This window comes from Xyrauchen texanus, chromosome 22 (genome assembly GCF_025860055.1).
Source record: "Xyrauchen texanus isolate HMW12.3.18 chromosome 22, RBS_HiC_50CHRs, whole genome shotgun sequence".
NCBI classification, from domain to species: domain Eukaryota; kingdom Metazoa; phylum Chordata; class Actinopteri; order Cypriniformes; family Catostomidae; genus Xyrauchen; species Xyrauchen texanus.
The window spans coordinates 39644000-39665550 of record NC_068297.1 but is presented as its reverse complement, the minus strand read 5'-3'; the positions used below and the strand labels follow the sequence as shown (position 1 = coordinate 39665550).

General features: G+C 38.9%; 1 protein-coding gene across 3 annotated transcripts in view; it reads right to left on the bottom strand.

Moving 5' to 3' along the window:
* LOC127662858 (myelin transcription factor 1-like protein) overlaps window positions 1-21551 on the bottom strand; it is a 169038-nt gene that overhangs the window by 106126 nt on the left and 41361 nt on the right. For all 3 annotated transcript variants that reach the window (XM_052154236.1, XM_052154235.1, XM_052154237.1), the window contains exons 2-4: window positions 13303-13413; window positions 9093-9141; window positions 8901-8934 (exon numbers count right to left, since the gene is read on the bottom strand). In XM_052154236.1, the coding sequence (XP_052010196.1) occupies window positions 8901-8934; window positions 9093-9141 (83 nt within the window). In that variant the 5' untranslated portion in view covers window positions 13303-13413. The remainder of the gene's footprint in view (window positions 1-8900; window positions 8935-9092; window positions 9142-13302; window positions 13414-21551) is intronic.

Sequence of the window (21551 nt, the reverse complement as noted above, 5' to 3'; positions counted from 1 at the left end):
TTCTCATTCATCATCTCACTGTTCTTTTGTCTCAGAGCAAGAGGTCTGCCAGAGGACTCATTTATCTGCAGAGCTACTGTAATTCCACAAGCGCTTGAAATGGCTGCACTGATTACCTGCTACGAGAGCAAAGACATGTCAGTCATTCAGCAGGGAGTAAACTGAACACGGGGAACAGAAACTAGTCATTTAGATTCAGAGTAGGCGGGCTGTGAAAGACCTCCAAGTGTAGATGATTCAAAGTTTTTGGTTCCCATTAAATATCATGTGCTGCTAAAAGCTCATTTTATAACTGATTGCCAGAGGTATGGTACAAGATGTTAAAGTGTGGTTATTACCATTTGACAATTTGCTCAGACTTCGAAATGTACACTGCAATTATACACAGAATTTTTTCAACTAAACTGGGGAATCTCTTGTCTCTGAAAATACACGGTAAAGCTTTATAAGTAATAGTTTATCCAAAAAAGAAGACAAAAAAATCACTCAGAGCTCTAGATGTTCTTTGTCTGCTTCAGGTTAGCTCACTGAGTCGTTGATGCTATTTCCTTAGCTTATCACACCCAGGCCATGCCCGCCCCCTTGCGGGTTCGAGCACACTCTACGAGAAGTGTGGCATCCTCGTGGGCACTGGCCCATGGCACCTCCTTTGTAGGCATCTGCAGAGCAGCGGGCTGGGCAACACCCAATACCTTTGCCAGATTTTACAATCTCAGGGTTGAGTCAGTCTCGTCCCGTTTTTTGTCAGGTCCGAGCCGGTAGAACTCGGTAACGCGGCACAACCGACCGGGTGTTCCGCTTGCACACAGCGCGCTTCACCAAGTTGATACAGTGCACCTTCTATCCCAGGTTAGCCATTAAGCGTTGCTCCCTGGATGTTCTCCTCCTTAGCCTTCTGGCCAGCGAATTCAGCGGAGCAATTCACAGCCAGACACACTACGAGTCACAGGTGCTCTGTACTGGGGTCAGGCTCCATGTGCTTTGTTCCCTTTTCAGGCAAACTCCCTGTGATGTATTTCCCGTGGTATGGTCCCCCTGTCAGTGGACCCGCGTTTCCCTTGGGCAGCCCTGCTGCCCCGGTCGCCATGCTTGTAGAGTCCCCCCTCATTAGGCTGGACCTACCACCACGCCATTTCCCACGTACGGCTTCAGAACCCTCATGGTGTATTTGCCACATGTTACCTCCCCCTAGACTGGGCAGGATGTGGCCTCTGCAGGGTCTTTTCCCCCTGAAAGAATAGGACTGGTAAAGACCGCTTTCCCTGATGCATTTCATAGCGTTAAGATAGCCCCAGCCACTTCACGTCCTATGAGAGAGACATATTGAGAGAAAAGGAGTGACTGCCGGGCTTGCTCCATGCTAGTCATGTAGCGCCTGTTCCCCCCCTCAGGGGTGCGGGGAACATAAGGTCTGTATGTGACACCTCTTTGGGTGCGTAGGGGAGGGCTACATGCATCCTGCTTGCACCTGTCTCAGCAGTTCATGTAACACGGTCAGTGTGTGGCGTTTTTATATGGGACCCCTTGTGTCACTTCATTTCACACAACGTCGAGTGAGTGACAGAAGGGGAATGTCATGGTTACTGTTGTAACCTCCGTTCCCCGAGGGAAGGAACGAGACGTTGTGTCCCTCCTGCCACAGCACTAGAAAATGGTAAACGGCCATACAGCCGTTTACGTTTCGGCTCCTCAGTGCAAAATCCTGACTGGCACTCGCTGCCCCGCTTCCCTTTATACCGGTATGCCCAGGGCGGGGCATGCAAATTCTGTCTGCCAACTTGACATTGGCCTTTTCTCAGGTTCAGAGGTACGTTTGGCATCCCAGGAAGACCCCTTGTGACACTTCATTCAACACAACGTCTCGTTCCTTCCCTCGGGGAACGGAGGTTACAACAGTAACCATGATGATTATCAGTTTACATAAAATTGCTTTTCACTGTATTCCTCAAGCAATGCTACCTTGTGACATGCAAACACTGTGATACAGTATGCTACATTATCATCAAATATGTTTCCAGGTAATAAAATGGTTATTTAAAAATGTTAATCCAATTATATGTTAAAATGGTTTAAAGAAAAATCTTGGCAGTTCAAGCAAATAATAAGTCAAGAAAGAGATGTTTAAAAAACACTAGTTATAAGCTGGCTGTAAATAGGGATGAGAGCCTGAAAGGCTAAAGGTCATCTTTATCGTGAATATATTTATTGTAAAAAATGGCCTTATTGCTTTTACAATTATTGCATAATACAAATATTAAGGCCTAAAATTTTATTAAAGTATTATTTTACTAAGAAAATGTAGTAAGTGGCATCTTTCCGCTAGAAGATGCAGACCCTGACTAAACTAATAAGGTTAATAGTTGGCCTCTATGGGTGCTGCACTGTAACATACACAGTAGCTAGTATTAACCAACCTAGCCTCATAGAATGAATGTTACTATAAATAATTTTTTGCAAACACTAGGGGCTCTATTTTCATGAGTGTGCAAAAGTTTGTAGTATAAACATAGTTTTGCAAAAATGTTTCCACGTTCACGTAAGGCAGATGACATACACCCCCCTTTCCCATGCTTCCCGTGCCCAATGAGGATGAGGGAGGGGACAAGGGGAGGGAAACAGAAATAATAAATATGGGGGGTACTTCCTGTAACAGTGTAGTACCCCCCAAAAAAATTTAAATTTAAACGAGAGGGAAAAGGCCAACGTGGAGCGGCAGTGAGAGAGAGAGAGGAGGATCGGAGGGAGTCCTCCAGCCCCTGGCGGACGGAACGCCCCGCCACGTTCTTGGGGAACAGAAGGGGTCTCCCACACCTCTGGCAGCGGTTCTCCCGCTCCAGGCGGTCAGCAGCGAGCCCCTCCCCGCTCGCGGTCGGCGGACTCAGACCCCACCATGCTTCAGCGGCTGGTAGGGGACTCCTCCTCCCCTGGCAGCGGCCCTGACCACTCCAGGTGGTCAGTTAGGAGACCCTTCTCCCCTCGTGGTCGGCGGCCATCCTCCACTTCCAGGCAGCCGGGCTCCTTGTCCCCAGGCAGATGGCCGCGGCTGCTCCGTTGGGGTGGACGGTAGTGGCGAGAACTCTACTATGGCATATCCCTCCTCCTTCCCGGGTTTCGGCACCACTGCAAAGGGATTTCCATGGAAAGGAGGAGGCGAGAACCGGCTTGGTAATATAAATAATAGTTTAATTGGTAAACTGAAAAAAAAGACAAAACACACACATGACGGACATGTCCGTTAACTATCTCTCTCTCCTGAACAATCCTCCGCAGTCGGCCTTTATCCCTCTCGGAGGCTTGATTAGCCTGATAAGGGAACGGGTGTGTAGAATCACGACCCGGCCCTGCCCTGCCACAACTCTATATGCTACTATATTGTGAATTTTAGCACAGCTGGAATGGTGCATTGACTGGAACTATCCATTTTATAAATCATATTTTGGCAAAAGTAGGCCATCTGGGTATTCCATGAATATAGAAAATATATGTACTGTGCACATAAATAATACAGGTACATACTGTAAAAACAGTGTGTGGTAGTTTGTTAGTATTCCATTCCGAACATACTGTATAACCACTGTGTCAACAAGCTGGCTCCCCATACCAAATTAGTCGTTGTATTTATAGAAATACAATAAACTGTTCATATACCACTAAATAGATTTTTGGAGAAATTAGTCTGCAATAGACATCTCTATAGAATAAAAACAGTTGCCTTTAAAACATATTGTCCATAAAATAGAATCTAATGGCATTTGGGTGTGCATACATTCAGCGAGTATGTGACTGAAGTCATGGTTGAGCAGGATATTGTACACAGGCTCAAGCAAAGTGTCAAAAGGACTAATTAACATATTAATGATCCCACCTTAACACTGCAGCTCCCGTTAGATACTCCAAACACTTTGATAAGCATGCAAATGAGCTGAAGAGGAAATTATCTGAAGCTTGAAAGAGAAAGATTGAGGGACAGAGCGAGAGAGACTGATAGTAATGTATTGAACCGTTGATTTATTTATCTTTAATTATCTCCTTAAAGTTTCTGGTGGAGGCTACACCAAAGAAAGAGAGAGAGAGAGAGAGAGAGAGAGAGAGAGAGAGAGAGAGAGAGAGAACAGGTGCCCTGTAATGAAATCATTTCTTCTCAGTGATGGTGATCAATAAGGTTGAGAAACCAGCTGTCCATCAAAACTCCAGTGACAATCAGGCTGGTTGTCTGATGATGGAGTTGTGATTCAGGCAAGACCAGTGAAAATACAGTACAAAAGATTTCATCCCATGCCTTTCTTTGGCTGCTATGCAGTTACAAGGTTGTTTTTGTTGGTTGCTAGGACATTTCTTGGTGGATCTCTACAACATTCTGGTCTCTAGATAGGAATTGGGTGACTCAATTCTGGACTCTTTCAATATCTATGGAATTTTTCACTCATTTATCATCTGTCCCATTTTGAAAGGGAACAGCACACATCTTTTCAGCAAGACACATATTTTGAGATATCATTAATATCCGTCGCACATATCCCATGAAGTTATGCGCTCGTGTTTAATACTGATAGACTATTTCTTCTAGTTAAAGAATTGTTTCTTCAATTCACCAGTATTGGTTAAGCCATACATAAAATATTACTCATAAAACAGCTTTCTGCTAGGATAAATATGTTCATGAATATTATTCATTCAACTAGGACATACAGTAACAAAGAATATTACCATGCACAAAAATATGATTCATCTGAAATTTTGATTGCTTACATTTAAATGTAAGTTTTTTGGCTTAAAATGTTTAGGATAAACAAAACTTAATCATAAATTGATTTGCTTAATGTCCCTGGAGATGGAGGTTGTTTGCTGGTCATTCACTGCAAATGTCAGACAAGCCTATCATCCTTCCATTTGGTAGCACCGAAATACTCTTAACAAATGGTTGCTAGAAACTTGCTATTTTATATGGAGAAACCCACATTCATGCAAACATAAATGCCACAATTTTGAAACTTTTGAACATTTTGATTGCGTTCCAAATCACTGCCCCTAGTGGCTGAAGCTGAAAGTGTTGTTAAACGCATGGGATTGTCAGCTCAAGTTTCCAGGTGAAATGTCCACAGAGTGGCACCAGAAGCCAGTTAAGGGTATATTTTGGGTGTTAAATGATGTAATAGAGTCAATAGAAATGCATATTTTATTCTCTCTACACCGCACCCTAAACCAAACCATCACCACACTCACCATTGTTTATGTGGACATTATTACTTTCTTGTTTCCATGGGACCAGAACCCGTGTATTGAAGGATGCTTGTGCAATGCGTTATCAGTAATGCCAGAGAGAAATGTGTTCACACTTAAAATAATGCACAAATATCTGATAGGTGATGCACGTGTCAATAAATCATCTGAATGGGGTTGATTTCAGAGGTACATGAACTTTCGGAAACAACATGTTGATTTCCTGTGTTATCATGTTATAGAATTACAGCAGGCGACAGTAAATTAAGCTACACTCAGAGGTGATTCTAGGTACTCTGGAGGCCCTAGGCAATAAAAAGTATAAAGCAAAAACAACAACACATAACCTATTATAACACTAATGGAGGAATTCACTAAGAATGACTTGCATCTGGTAAATGCGCTATTTATTAGCATGCGCTCTCTGCGCTGGTTTAGCGCTCCATTTCACTAAAGGAATTATGCAGATCAGCCAACAGCGCAAATGCGCCTACAGTGTGCAGAACGCAGATAAATGCATTAAACAGTTGCACCACATTTATGCATAGAATTGCAGCGCAAAAAACCTGTGTCTTATTCACTAACCAACTTTAATCTATTTTAGCAGGTGCGCTATGTCGTGAGCATTTAAATGAAGTCATTTTTATTGCTTTCCACACTAACATGTCTCCTATCTATGTAAATTAGGCTCACTGGAGATTGCGCTTCATTCCCAAATATTGCCTGGAGCAATTTAGATCTATTACCACCAAATAAAAGTATGCAGTAAAATGTATTTTATTTAAAAGAGATGTTTTTGAACCGGCAGGGTGTCTAAAATGGTGGTCTACGACATCTTCTGCTATATAGCGCTCCGAATCGTGCCACAAGACTAGAATTGCACATGCAAATTGCGTTTAGCAGTGATTTTGTTGCTGCGTTTGCTGAATGGCTAAACAGTCAACATAACTTTTAATGTCATAAATTAACTTAAATCAACCTAAACACAAATAAATGGACACACACACACACAGTTTCCGCATGTGTCTCTCTCTCTCGAACTGGCGCCTCCGGTTCATCTCTATCCCCCTCCCGGTTGATTAGCCTGATTCAGGGCCAGGCGTGTGTACTCTCACTGTAATATTTCTATCGTAAAACAATGGTGACATATCACAGATGTAGATTACGCCTTTCTAATGATGTCGCGATTGTATTGAGAATAACATGCAGTGAATGGAAACAATACTTATCACGACTCGTAAGGCCATTGACAATCTTTTCATGAGAAGGGATAATTCAGTAAATATTTCAGATTCTGTACCAGTCAACACTGTCATGTTTCTTCTTTTCCTCCTCTTTCTTTTTCCTCTTCTGACTCCCAGATTAGTACGTCGGACGTCTTCTTCATGATGCTTGAATTTGATCATAACTAAAGGGATGGGGGCCCCCTAAGGGGTTTGCGAAAATGTCATTCTAGTCTACTAAACATCAATCAGACAATCAATCATTGGTTTCAAGTGTCGTTGTTATGAACTACGGTAACTGCTGCCAGCAGGGGGCCTTTTCCCAGATTGGAGTCCCAGTCAATTGCCTGCCTTCCCTATCCCGTAGGCCTGCCTCTGCCTTCAATAGCTCTAGCTGTTCAAATACTCTAGCATATTCCAGCAGCAACTCCCTACTATTATAAGTGTTCCAGACAGTCATACTGAGCTCATGCGGCTTGTTTAGATTGGTATAATGGAAGCATAGATTGGTTAGGGATTTCTGTTTCAGTGCATGCATGTTCTGCTCAGTTGCCTTCAGTCTTCCCAAATGACCATTCCAGAATTGCATTTTAAAAGACTTTGTTAAAACACTGAGATTGGCAACCACAGTAGTGCGGAAATAGGATTCCAGCATAACATGTTTCTTCTTTTCATATTTTACTCTGTATCTCAGCCCTATGAAAATTTTGATCATCCCACACTGAGGAGGGAAGCTGGAGAAAAGATTATTTCCATACAACAGGAGAGGTTGTACTCTAAAATATGGGTACACTACAGTCACCGAATGAAGTCTTGATAAGAGTTTACAAGCCAAGCTTGTATGCGAGGACAACATGCATTTAAATATTCTCACTTTAAAAGGGATAGTTCACCAAACAATGACAATTCTCTCAGCATTTACTTACCCTCATGCCATCCCAGATGTGTATGAATTTCCTTCTTTTGCAAAACACATATTATGATTTTTCAAAGAATATTCCAGCTCTGTAGGTCCATACAATGCAAGTGAATGGTGACCAAATCTTTGACACTAAAAAGCACATAAAGGCAGCATAAAGGTAATCCATATGACTCCAGTGTTTTAATCCATATTTTCTGAAGTGATATGATAGGTGTGGGTGAGATACAGATAAATATTGAAGTCATTTTTTGCTTTAAATGCTCCTCCCTGCCCAGTTAGGGGCGATATGCATGAAGAATGTGAATCACCAAAAACGCAAGAAGAAGAATGTTTAAGTGATCTGTTTCTCACCTATACCTATCATATTACTTCTGAAGTTCTTGATTTAATTAACCTCTGGAGTCTTATGGATTACTTTTATGCTGATTTATATGATTTTTGGAGCTTCAAAATTTTGGCACCCATTGACTTGCATTGAATGGACCAAAAGAGCTGAAGAATTCTGCAAAAAATCTTCATTTGAGTTCAGCAGATGAAAGAAAGTCATTCATGGGATGGCATGAGGGTGAGTAAATGATGAGAGAATTATCATTTTTGGGAAGGCGGGGATGTACGTCATGCTGTACGTCCTGAGGCAAAGGAGGGAGGAGTTGCATGTGGCTCTCTCTCTCTCTCTCTCTCTCTCTCTCTCTCGCTCTCTCTCTCTCGAACTGCTGCATCCCACTGCACTTATCCCTCTCCTCGGCTGACTAGCCTGATTGGGGGCCAGGCATGCACAGTCACAGCCCGGCCCCGCCCTCCTCCTCGTCACAAAAATGTTCTGGTCTACCTGTTGGGATCCTGTATAATAAACGTTTTAGATCTCCCTCGGTGGAGGGTCTCTGACCAACCTGTGGATAGCTCATTCCTCTGTAACCTTACAAGCAAACTCTATGAAGTGAGTCTCTACTAAGATGTCTTGGAGCAATGACTGTACCTAAATATTTGCCATGATTGGGTTGGAAGTATCTGGGAATTGTAATCGATAAGAATATACCAATGAATTACAACCTTAAGCCTGGTGCACACTGTATGATTTTTGCCTACGCTTTGCAGACTGAGACAAATTTAGAGGATCAGAAAATTGTTCTCTTTTGGTAGAGCAAAATCACATTTTACATATGACCGACCAGTATATGTATTCATGTTAATTCACCTACGCAGTAGAGTTCAGAGTCTCACATCAATTCAGAAAACCTTCAGGTTCCAAAACCAAAAATAATTATTTTTAGATATTATTTTAAGTATCCAAATGAAATTGGCTGTATACCATATGTCGTTGTAAGGATAAAATGTTTAAACACACTTTAACAGTATCATCATCCACAAGGAAATGCCAAAAAAAATAAATATATATATATATGATTAAGAGGAGACAAGGTAGAGGTAATCAGAGCATTTTTGGCAACCATTTTTCCTTGTAAAAACCTATTTGCAAGGCTATGGGTTTGTGACTGTGTGTGAGACATAGAGAGACACTCTTTAAAAAAACTGACCTGAATAACTCTTGAATCGCTGGCTCCAGAGGTACTGTGACACAGGGAGAGACAGAAGACAAGGGAGGTGAGAGGTCATTTGAAAAGGGGGAAAAAACATTAGAATATCACTCACACTAAAGGCCAGTTTGGCCATATCTCTACACTGCGGTGCATCTCAGTGTTATGTGTAAGTAACAGAAAGCAGAATACCTTTTGAGCGTGTGCAATGGTGATTCTCATCTGCTACATCCACCTCCATCTGAGGAGAGAAATACTCGTGAACATCACAAAACTATGTATTTTGCATACTGTTATGCACACTGATGTCAAAGTTATTTTTAATTGAGAGATGAATAAAGATTTACTTGATATTTTGAGATAAATGGTAGGGTAAGTACTATGAAATTAGATCTCAAAACATCCTCCCCAGTCCAAAAGGAACATTAATTGAAATTTAGATGCAAAACAATAATATCTAATGACTTAGATGACTCTAATGACACTTTTACTATAGTGCACACATTGTAAGGCGATACATTTAAACATTTGCATTAAATAAGCAACTTCATTTTAATTTTCATTACACTTCATTATGTGCCGTATCTCAACTGATTGATAGAGTATTGCTCTTGCATTGCAAAAGACCAGGGTACGTGTCCTGAAGAGCACACGAGTCGACAAGTAAGCCGGAAGTGTCATAGAATCAAAACAAAATTAAGTGGTTGCTTCATCAAATGTTTTTCATCTCACAAATTTGTTTTTTATGAGATTATCGGTTAGGTTTACATTTACATTTATGCATTTGGCAGACGCTTTTATCCAAAGCGATTTACAGAGCTCTTGTTACAGGGACAATCCCCCCAGAACAACCTGGAGTTAAGTGGCTTGCTCAAGGACACAATGGTGGTGGCTGTGGGAATCGAACCGACAACCTTCTGCTTAACAATTTAGTGCTTTAGCCCACTACGCCACCACCACTCCATACAGTGGACATTTCACCCTGGAAATGTAAGCTTTGCTTAGATCTAGTGGGAAGACTAGCAGCTGTACATCATCACACCATTAGCTAGGTAACTCCTAGCCAATCACATGTAAGCCATTGCTTTTAAAGTCTTCTCACAATCTATCACATTGCTGTTTCAGTGTGCTAACATGTCAACATCATTCTATAGCACTGTCTGACATTGAGTCCAATTCGCTCCTTGACTAGCTGTGGACACTGACTTATTCACTGCTCCTTAACTTTATCCAGGATCACCAGCTCCTCGCCGCAACACACGTCTGCAAATTTCCGGATTCTCACTAGGATCGAGCCCTCTTGGAATGATAATAGACATGTTCCTACCTCTCCACAAGTGCACAGAACATCTCTGGAAGCCTGCCTTCCCTTCCCAACGACTCTGTCACTTCATCTCACGTTCTACCCATATCAAACCCATGGGGAGTAAACAGTCAGTAAACCCGAATTGTCATGATGGTAACTCTGTTAAGGTTCACTTGCTATCATTTCGCATGCCGAGTGTTGCCCATCGAGGAATTAAGATCATTATTCAGGCAAGTCATGATGTACAGTGCTCATTGTCTCATCACTTTATTCAGTAAGATATCCCTGTTTTGTTGGTCGCTCTTCGCTCTAAATCACGTAGCAGGCGAATTCCAAGACAAGGTGTCATCCCTATGCTTTACAACGAAAGACAGAGCTCATGATGTGGGGACTCTGAAGGAAGCATGGCATCACAGTTTAAATGTAGCCTTCTCTAAAGTCTTGTGAAAGGGTCCTTGGTGAAATTATTATCTACTACATGGGCTAATAAAAAAAAAACTTCTGCGTCCTCAATTTTTTGGCATTATGCTCTATTTAATATAGAAGTATAGAAATATACTTGACCCAACCCTCAATCATTACACATGCTCAAGCCTCAGTCATAAATCTGGTGGCTGTCGGAGGCCTCATAGCCCATCCACATCTTTCCTTATCAAATTCAAGCCATCTATTGTCCTGCAAGGACACCGCACAACCACATACACCCTCCTCACCAAGGCTTCCACAGTCCCAGCATGGTTTTCCTTTGCATAAGTACTGCACAAGCCTAGTTCGCCCTCGACGGAAGGCTCATAACCAACATGTGACACCTTTCAACAAAGGGTATAGCATGCAGCGCATTATTGTATGGCTTTATGCTACATTGTTCAACTTTCGGCAAAGATACTCCACACAACACCTGCCCTCGTCAGAGGGTTCATAATGAAATTTAGTTTTCTGTCAACGAAGGGTATTGCATGCAACGTCGTCATTATCGTATGGCTCTACGCTACATTGTTCATCTTTCAGCAAAGATATTCCAAACAATGCTGCACATAATCAAATGTTGTTTATCTTTCAACAAAGATACTGCACAACAACGCTGGCCTAACGCAGGGACTCATGCCACGTTATTAATCTTTGGCGAAGATTCTGCACAACCAGGGTCTCCTCGACGGAGGGCCCAAAACCATACTAAAGGACAAAACATTACACTCAAGGACAAATTACACTCGAGGACAAAAGAAAAGAAAATCCATCATAAAAGCCATCAGTAAACACAAGCACAGCTTTTCTTACTGCAAAGGTATTGCACAACCATGCAAGGAATACGGAATATTTCATGTTATTAAATATTTCATATTTATTTTTCTCTTCTCTAGATTGAGCACCAAACACAAGACCTGGTTTGTAATCTGACTATGTCTTCTCTTTTGGGGCAGTATTTTATCTCTCTCTTTTGGGGTAGGCTCCTCGCGCCTGCATCCTCTCTCCGGCAGGATCTGATGGTTCCGAACACAACTTCTTTGGACTGTCAGATGGAGCTTATGCCAAAGAGAGACATTACATTCCTATTTTATATTCATCAAACAAATGTAATCTAAAACTTTACTCAAATCTGCAAGTCTTCCTGATAGAACTGCCGCAATAAGTATAATCAACCGCGTAATGTAATTTTGTACAGTCACCACAGTCCGGTAATTTTCATGAGATCAAGCTGGATTGTTTTGTTAGTCTGTCACAATGTATTACAGCTTCGCAATGTGGCTTTTATTGAAGGATAGGCAGCTGAAAACTTTACTGGATTCTAGAGTAACTCAAGTAAATTATTCATTTGCCATGTGAAGAGGGTGTTTACATAAAGGGTTGGTGAGTAACGTAACACATGTAACGGGATTATGTATTTAAAATACTAAATATAAGTAACTGTATTCCACTACAGTTACAATTTAAATCATTGGTAATTAGAAAAGTCTTTTGATTACTGAAGAGATTACTTTGCATATTATTGTCATTTGTTTCATTTAATATTTAGTCCTTTCAGATGGAAAACATTTATACATATAAATGATGCGATCCCAAAAAAAAAAGTTATAAAGAAAATTCACGTTGGATCAAAATTTCTTTTTTTCTAGTAAGTCCTTTGATATTAGGGCCAAAATCATATATTTGATCATATATTATTTTTTTATTTCCTGTAAACATATCTAAAAATCCTTAAAACAAGATCAATCTGATTGATCTTGTTTTAGAAACAACACTGTATGAGATATTTGGGTTTTTCAGAGAATGTATTTTTAACATGTGTATTTTGTCTTACTGTACTGGAAGAGTTTTTATTGTCAAAACAAGTAAAAAAATCTACAAGTGCTGAAGAAGTAATCCAAAGTATGTAGAATACATTACTGACCTTGAGTAATCTAATGGAATACATTACAAATTACATTTTAAAGCATGTATTCTGTAATCTGTAATGGAATACATTTCAAAAGTAACCCTCCCAACCCTGTTTACATAGAAGTCTTAAAGTCAGAGTAGCACAAAAAATTGCCTGCTTAGGGTTAGATAAAAATGAAAGGGGTCAAACTAACTGTTTGGGGATTTTTACTAACAATATAGGTGTACGGTGGCCCAGGGGTGTAGAACACAACAAAATTAGCAAAGAAAATAATAGCTGAAAGCACAATGAAATAAGCCACAACACATAATTATCAGAAAATTAAACTTTTGATATTTTGTGGCTTTTCCATGTTGATGTGGATTCATTTCTTTGTGCTGTTTTTTTTTAGTGTATCTGCTTTTTAATTTTGTTGCGCTGTGCACCTCTGGGCCACCGTATTGGTGGACCTCAGGGAGACAAACTGGCTAGCTAGATCCAGTCGAGATTCAACATTTTTTATATTGTTTCTCAGTAATACTTTCACAATAATTTAAACTACAAGTATCTTTAAACAAAAAATTCAAAATAAGCTTCTATGAAAGACCTTTAGCGATCAAATATGAACTGCTCCATTTCCCAAACAATCCCATTCCCAGATATAACTCTCACATCTATGTAATACTTAAATAGGAACATTCCTTGCCAAACATACAGACAGATGGATAAGTAGATAGTACCTGATGTGATTGCAGGTTTAATTGCTCTTTGGTTCTGACCTCTGTTTGCCCCACGGCCCTCTATGGCAGATGACTGATAAGAGGTCGCTACACCTCCTCCAGTTTCATTTTCTGCAACATGAAAAAATTTAAACATGTATAATTATAGACTCGAATCAGCATGCAAATCACATTTACACTCATGCGCATGCAGCAGCGTTCATTTCCTCCCTACATTCAGAACATCCCTCAATTATAATCAGTACTGTACATTCAAAACCAAAAGAACATTATAGAGGTGTTTTTGGCTCATTAGACATATTTATCCCCACGTCCTATAGAATGTGATACATTTAACGAATAGCTCTATAGCTCTATTTCAAACATAAAATTCATAACAAATGAGATGGACGAACTTGACTACTCATGCAGCTTTTCAGTGATGATTATTTACAGTTTAAATATGATTTATGTTTAAGTGTAGGGGAACACAATCATTTAGTATTTATAGTATATCTTCGACCAGATTTTCCAGATGGTCCGTGTTTTTGTTTATTCAATAAATTAAAATGATGATGAACCACATGAGGTCTACCTCAAGATCTAATTAGAGAACATGAAAATCAAACACATCCTACTAATACCAAGTACCCACAGGATGGATTAATATCCATGCATAATGAATATAAAGATAGGTAATAATGCTTCATAATGTTTGCAGCAAAACATGTCATATTCAAGGCAGTGAAGCAGATCTTAGTGATATCGAGAGGGGAACGTTTTTGAAAGCGAGGTAAAGGAATTCAAACAGCATTTGTTTGTGTGTTTAAGAGGAGGATCTTCTGTGTTGAAACTGGAGCAGATAGAAATGAATTTGGAGCAGTGGCATTTGATTTTTTGAGCCTGTATTGTGCAGCTGCATTGAGAGGCACTAATTAAAACCAGTGAAGCGGGCGCTAATAAATGATGTGCTGCTGTGGAGTGTGGTGGGACAATGAAGGGCCCCTCTGGGAGCCCCACAACATGCTTAATATCAGGACTGCACAGCTTCCTTCAATCTGACTTCAATTTAGATACACACATGCACTGAATCGAGTAAACTGCAGTTTCTGTTTTGCCTTAGCTACAGTACAACATACAATGTAACAAGGAGGTACGTGGGGGCGAATCATACAAACCCTGTCAAATCATATTTCAATCTGTTTGTGTATATTATCATTAAAGCTAACCCTAACCTAACAAATAATAATAATAATAATAATAATAATAACTAAATGCATAAAATAGTTGCATAAAAGAGGATATATATAAATGGATCAATAGATAAATTAGTAAGCAAATAAAGTTATTTGTGTGGACTAGATGGACTAGTTGGAAACAGCAAAGTGGTGGCATGATTGATGTAGACAACTGTATAAATTAAAATCAGAGAGAGAAGAAAAAAAGTCAATAACTGCATGAAAATCATCAGTACTGGCTCATCATCCTTGTCTCTGCTTCCTATCTGACACCCTAAGGCGCTCTCAGCAGCACTACAAGATGTGTCGCACACACATGCAGCATTGCTGTCACCGTTATCAATTTTTGGGAGTAAAGAGCAGACCTCCGCTTTATAGGTGACAGTCCCTAAAGCTCATCTTCTAAACGTCTCCTTATTTAGTGCTGCTTGATAACATGGTAAACCTCATAATATTCAATGAATAATTGCAATTAGCATGATCATACACAGGACCTCTGCTGTCTTCACTAATCCTGGAAGCTTTCATATAGAGATACATTTGTGAAAATGAAATATTACACATGCATGCCTGAGTATGGAAGCAGATTGTGTAAAAGAAATAGAACGTTCTGCACAAAATTATTGTAAACAATATGTAAATATGTAGTTAATTAGGTTGAATATTTAAGAAAATAATTTTAAACAAATATGAGCAAGGTAAATTACAAATGATTGTAAAGTTACGCACAAATTACAGTGACAAGCAGCACTATACATTCATGTTTCAGCACTGTCGCAAGGACAGCGACTTTTTTAAGTAGCATTTAAAGGGCGTACTCGCTCGTTCATGTTAAGTGCGTTTTTGGGAAACGCATGTAAAAAATAACAAACGTCCGTAGAAAACGGTCTTAACCGCTAAGATTGATCGTACTGATACAGTACACACACACACGCATGCAAAATATTTTTTATTTTTTTACAATAGTAAGTTTGAAATTGCAATTCAATTTTTAAACAAAATTATTACTCTGATTCTTCTGTTTTATGTTCTAAGGGTGTGTTCACACTTGTTGTTCGGTTCTCTTCGAAAATGATACATTTAGTCCTGGTTCACTTAGCGCTTTTTCTACGTTATCAAATCACGTGATATTTAGGGTCGCATCTTGTGACATCACATCCTGTTTTTGGTCCGTTTAGACATCTTTGGTCCATGCTGCATTCATATATCAGTCGAGCCACATCAGAGTTCGTTTGGAAGCGGACCGAGACCCACTATTCATGGGGTCTTGGTCTGCTTGTTTGGTGCGCACTGAGGTTCAGATGGCAGCGTTCACACTTGTTCAAATGAACCACACTAACAGAGCAATCGCAGCAGAGTTCGTTTTAATCAAACAAACCTGACAAGTGTGAACACACCCTAATTGAATTATCAGAATTTTGTAGTTCGTTTCTGTTTCTTGATGTTAATTTTCTTGATATTCTTATGCATTTACCTTGAGTTATTAAATTTTTTATTTTTGAAATAAATTATTGGTAGAAAAATGCTTATTCTGTGTCTGTCTCTTTGCAACAGCATGGTCAGGTTTGATGACAAGCGTAATGTCATAAACTGCAAAAACTGACACTTCAAATCAATTTTAAAATACTAAAATTGAAAAATAATAGTTTGATAATGTTTAAATGTATATCCAAATGCATATCTTTTCATAAAATATAACATTAGGTTACAACAAGCCATCAGACAAAACAGTAGGCTGCTACAGCCATCTACTGGCTGTCACTGGCATGACGTGTTTCAAGTCATGTTATTTATATTTTCACCAATCTGCACATTTTCTTCATAATTCAACTTATAGAAGTGTAGGTTCTGATTTTTTTTTTTATTGTTATTTTTATTAATACATTTATAAGGTTACACATCTAAACCTTCCGGTCAAAAATGCCCGTGAATACTAAAGGAAGGTGCCATTTTTGAATACCATAGGAGGGTTAAACAAGCATTTTCTTTATGCAAAATACTTTTTCATCATTAAAGGAATACATTTATGTCATAATTCATTCAACCGTATGGTAAACCCAAATGACATATTCTTTCTTATGCCGAACACAAAATAACTTTTTTAAAGAAAAGTTTTAATGAATACAACATAGCGACTCACTTTAAAGCTTAAAAAATTAAATTATGAGTAAATTATTCAAAAACATAGTTAATGGGTAACTATTATTTTAAAAACAATTGAAGCTGTTTCACCAGTTTATGCTATTACTATTCTATAAGTTAAAAAAATAGTTGTCACTGGATCGGAACACTATAAGTAAATGTTTCTTCTTTTTCATTACATTATCTAATGTATTGTTTGTCAGTATGAAACATTTCCCTCCTTTAAAAGTAGTAATAGTCTATTCCATAAATAATAATAATAAAGTTGTCATAATGAATTTATCATCCTTTCAAGAAGTGAACTCACTAAAATAATTTTTTAACCTTTTTTTAAATTTATTTAAAGGATTTATGCATTTCAATTTGGTAAATGGTTTGCACTTATATAGCGCTTTTTTAACCTTAACAGTTTTCACACACACACACACAACACACACACACACACACACACACACACACACACACACACACACACACACACACCAATGACAGCAGAGCTGCCATGCAAGGCGCTAGCCTGCCATTGGGAGTAACTTGGGGTTCAGTGTCTTGCCCAAGGACGCTTCGGTATGTGGAGTCACATGGGCCAAGAATCAACTCGCTAACCCTGCCATTAGTGGACAACCCGCTGTACAACCTGAGCCACAGACGCCCCAATTCTTCACTTTTCCGTTTTATTTTCATATTATATTTCATGTACAACACAGCCTCATACTGTACATACAATGTCATAAAGCATAACTAGCATATCCATCACAAGGCCTTTGACCCTATCTGCTCCAGGGGTGCTGTATCATGGCTGACCCTGCACTCTGACCCCAGCTTAGCTGGGATATGTGAAAACAAATAAATGTCACTGTATATAAGCAAATATATGTATAATGTGTGAACAAAATAAAGGCTTCTATTCTAAACATGGATAAAGGACAGCGCACATGCGAGTAAGGATAAATCTACATAATAACAGTGGAATAATGTTAATATCTATGTGCCCTGATGCAAAACAAAAAGCTATAAGTTCAAATTCCAACTCTCAGATATCTAAAAGACACAAATTAAATATTTTCATGCTAATGCTTTGCACATCACAAGAATATCACTATTACATTTCTTTGTACATATTTAAATATGATAGCCTATTCCTGACAACATTGGAAAGTATTTTCAGAATATACTACATCTAATACATTATGAAATATATTTGAAACAATAGATACAATTATTATTATTACTTCTGTAATTATCTGATGCAGGATGCACATAATTATTTTGTGGTTTTGAATGACGCTTGTGATGAATGGTCCAAACTTGGCAAGTGACACTTGCATCTAATCCCAGAAGTGTCGCAGATACCAAATGCTCTCATTCTTTAGCTGAGGTCCAAACAGAGGGTTTGCTTGGGCCAGTATCGCTACCATCAATAATAAATAGCAGCAAGCGGCGGTGAGCACCAAACTGGTTATGACGACACCTCTGTTTGGTCCTTTCAGGACAGAAAACGAAGCGACAACCCCCACCAAACCCCACAGCGTGGTGAAGCAGATCATGGTAACACCGGCGAGTGATACACCATTGCGACAGCACAGCGTTTATAGAAATAAAATATATGTATAAAGAAACGATTCCTTGTTAATCCTGTGCACACGCCTTCCTCTTCCTGATTGGACCCATGAATTTCATAAACAAATTCCAACAAATTTAATTGTGTAATTTGTAACAAAATTAGGTTTAAATTAAAGATTACTTGATTAAATTTGATGGAATTATGTTATGCAATTGAAATGCGTAAATCTTGAACTTTTGTTTGTAATTATATACGTATACTGTAAGTGACTCTATGTACAGAAGTCATAGATCATGCTGTCTAATTGTCTGTGGCATTATGCTTACAATGAAATAAAGCTACATAAAAATGACTATATCACAGGGAATGAAAACATATTCATTTTAAGAACCAATCATACTACATATTCTTGCCACAATCATTTCAGCTTTATAATCAGTTCCAGGTAGCGTCAACCTTGCAGTGAATGAGCCGAGGGAAAAAGCTCACTAAAGTTCTGTGCCATAACAAAACAATTGCCTGTAGGGCTTCCAATTAGAATTTGGCTGAAAATATTAGAATGAGTTAATGAGCCAAATATCATTTGTTGCAGTGAGGTGTGTGCTCCACAGACTAATCAATTAATGGGAAAACATTCAAACTGAAACCCACAGCAAGGAGAACTCAGTAAATGTAAATAAGAACGGCAAAAATAATGCAGGGGAAACAGAAAGGGGTAATATCTATTAAATTATTAACATACTTAAACAGTCAAATAATGTTTATAATACATTTTAAAATGTATTGCAATACTTAGATTTTATCAAAATTACATCAAAATAAAACATTTTCACTTTATCATTATCACATTATCACTTTATCATTATCACATCACTTATGGGGAAATCTTAGCAAATCTTGAATGCATCAATCTGGATATATACCCGACTTGTGTTAACCCTTAAAACCTTTTTTTGTGCCCAATATGTAGGCAAAATGAAAACGAATTGTATGGAAAATGCAGTTCAGTCATCCACAGTGTTGGGTAAGTTACTCAAAAAGTATTTATAAATAACTTATTAATAAAGTATAAATTACTTAGTTATAAAGTACTACAATTTACTCTACATTTTTCATATCAGATTACTTTAATGATTACTTTATGGAAAAATTATCATATTTTTATTTTACCTTTAAGTTAATTTCTTTTAAACACTTTTCTGCTCAATTAATTCATAATAATGTCTTTATTTCCTCCTGGTACACTCATTAAATTAATTGAATGTCAGTAACTGTAAACTGATTACAAGTGTTTAAAATGTGTCACACAACTTTTTGACTAGAAGTAATTTGATTACAATTACTAATTACTTTCTAATCTGATCGCGCCCAACACTGGTCTTCAACAAATGCTAACAAGGCAAATAAAAACCCTGACCAACAAGACTAACACAACTACTGCAGTATACTAGCTGTTTTTACTGGGTAACCTTCCATGTTACCTTGTCTCTTTCTCTTATTTAAACTTACTTTTGACATTTTATGTGTTTTTCTTGTTATTTTAATTTTTTTATTTTATTTTCATCTTATTTTATATATATATACATTTATCTGATTTAATTGAAATGCGAAACACTACCCCAGTGGCCAAAGCGGTATGTGTAAACGTGTGAGCTCCATTTTCCAGGTGCAATGTCCATGGAGGGGTTGTTTTCAGCTGTACAGGCTGTAATACAGTGAAGAGGCAGGGCTGGACTGGTAATCTGGCACACCTGGCATTTGCCCATTGGGACGACACACTTTTGGGGTGATCAGGGGTTGAATGGCCATCGGGAGAACCGAGTGGGCCGGTGGTTCGTAAGCGAAACATGCGGAGTGAGCCGTGATATGCAGAAAAGAACAGCAAACTGAAAACTGAGAGATATGCCTAGAGAGACTAGAGGCCAGTAAACTTTAGCACTCTTCTCGCTCTGTCCTGAAATCACTCAGTTCCTTGTAGTTCAAAGCTTCCGGAAAGCTGCCTGTATCCACAAAAACAGATATTCCCCACAAAGTAATAACATTCCAGGATTTTGGGATTTATTTTTCAGGACAACTAAAGATATGCTTTTAGCAAACATGATAAACTGCTAGCATATTACAACTGCTTTTTTGTTTACATCCACCATTACATCTCATGTTTTGCTTCATCTTTTTTTCCATTTCTATTAGAAGTGTGTGTGTCATTGTGTTGATCACTACCCAATGAAAGCACAAGCACGCTCACACACACACGCGCGCACGCACGCACACACTTGAACACGCACACACGTAATCTCTAAAACTTGGATCTGAACGTTTTAACCTGGAGCTCAAATGGTTTAATGAAAAAGCCTTTGAACTTTATTTTTTGAAGCATATGAGTCAGAGGAGCTTTACTTTACTGTGAGGGCTCTGCAATTGTCTGTCTAAAAGGGGTTTCCTTTTGGATGCAGCTAGCAGAGCTCATCCAGCGTCCTAGTATTCAAAACCATTGCTTTCTATACACACATTGACCTCTTGGCTCAAAATAAGCAATGCAAACTTCAAGGCTGCATGGTTTGCAGTGTTGCGGGAAAGTGGCGTATATAGTAATGGTACATTTTACATTTATAAGGATATGCTTTTTGTGATTTATTCATTAAAAAGAGAGTGTGACATCATATCATGTTGTCAGTGTTCGCCCACTTTTTCCACCATGTTGCTTGTGGAAGTAGTTTCCCCATAAATTTTTTCTATAGGGAAAAACGTCTTTAATGAGGGAATTAGCTACAATCCCATGAAGCCATATATATATATATATACAAATACAAGTAGGAGCGACTCATTTGTGTCATTCACAGTGTGTCATGGGAGTGGGCGGACACTGCAGAGCTCTTTTGCTGAAGTTTGTTGGCTGCAATTCTCAGATTGATAGATCTTTCTCTGCAGGATCAAGGGTAGTGTAATTCTGCAAGAAAGACTCGGGATAAATGAGAGTTAATCACAAATAAAGTGATAAATAAATTTCCTTTGGTGTAATCCCTGTCCTACAGTTCAGCGCTCAGATAGACACTCGAACCGCCATAACCTGCCGGGCAGGGGGGAGGAACTTATCCCAGTAGCATGACGGGACCTAAACTAATGGTGATTGGGTGGAGGGGGGTGAAAACAAGCAGAGGCATAACAAGTGATGAAAGACAGCTGTGCAGAGCTTATAAAGCAGAGGCTAGCTTATTATTGGATGAGATGCCTGAATTGAATGAATGGCTTCAGGATAGGCGTATACCATTTTTACTTACGGAACAAGAATGTTGCACTGTTGCCAGATCCAAAATAATTTTGTATGC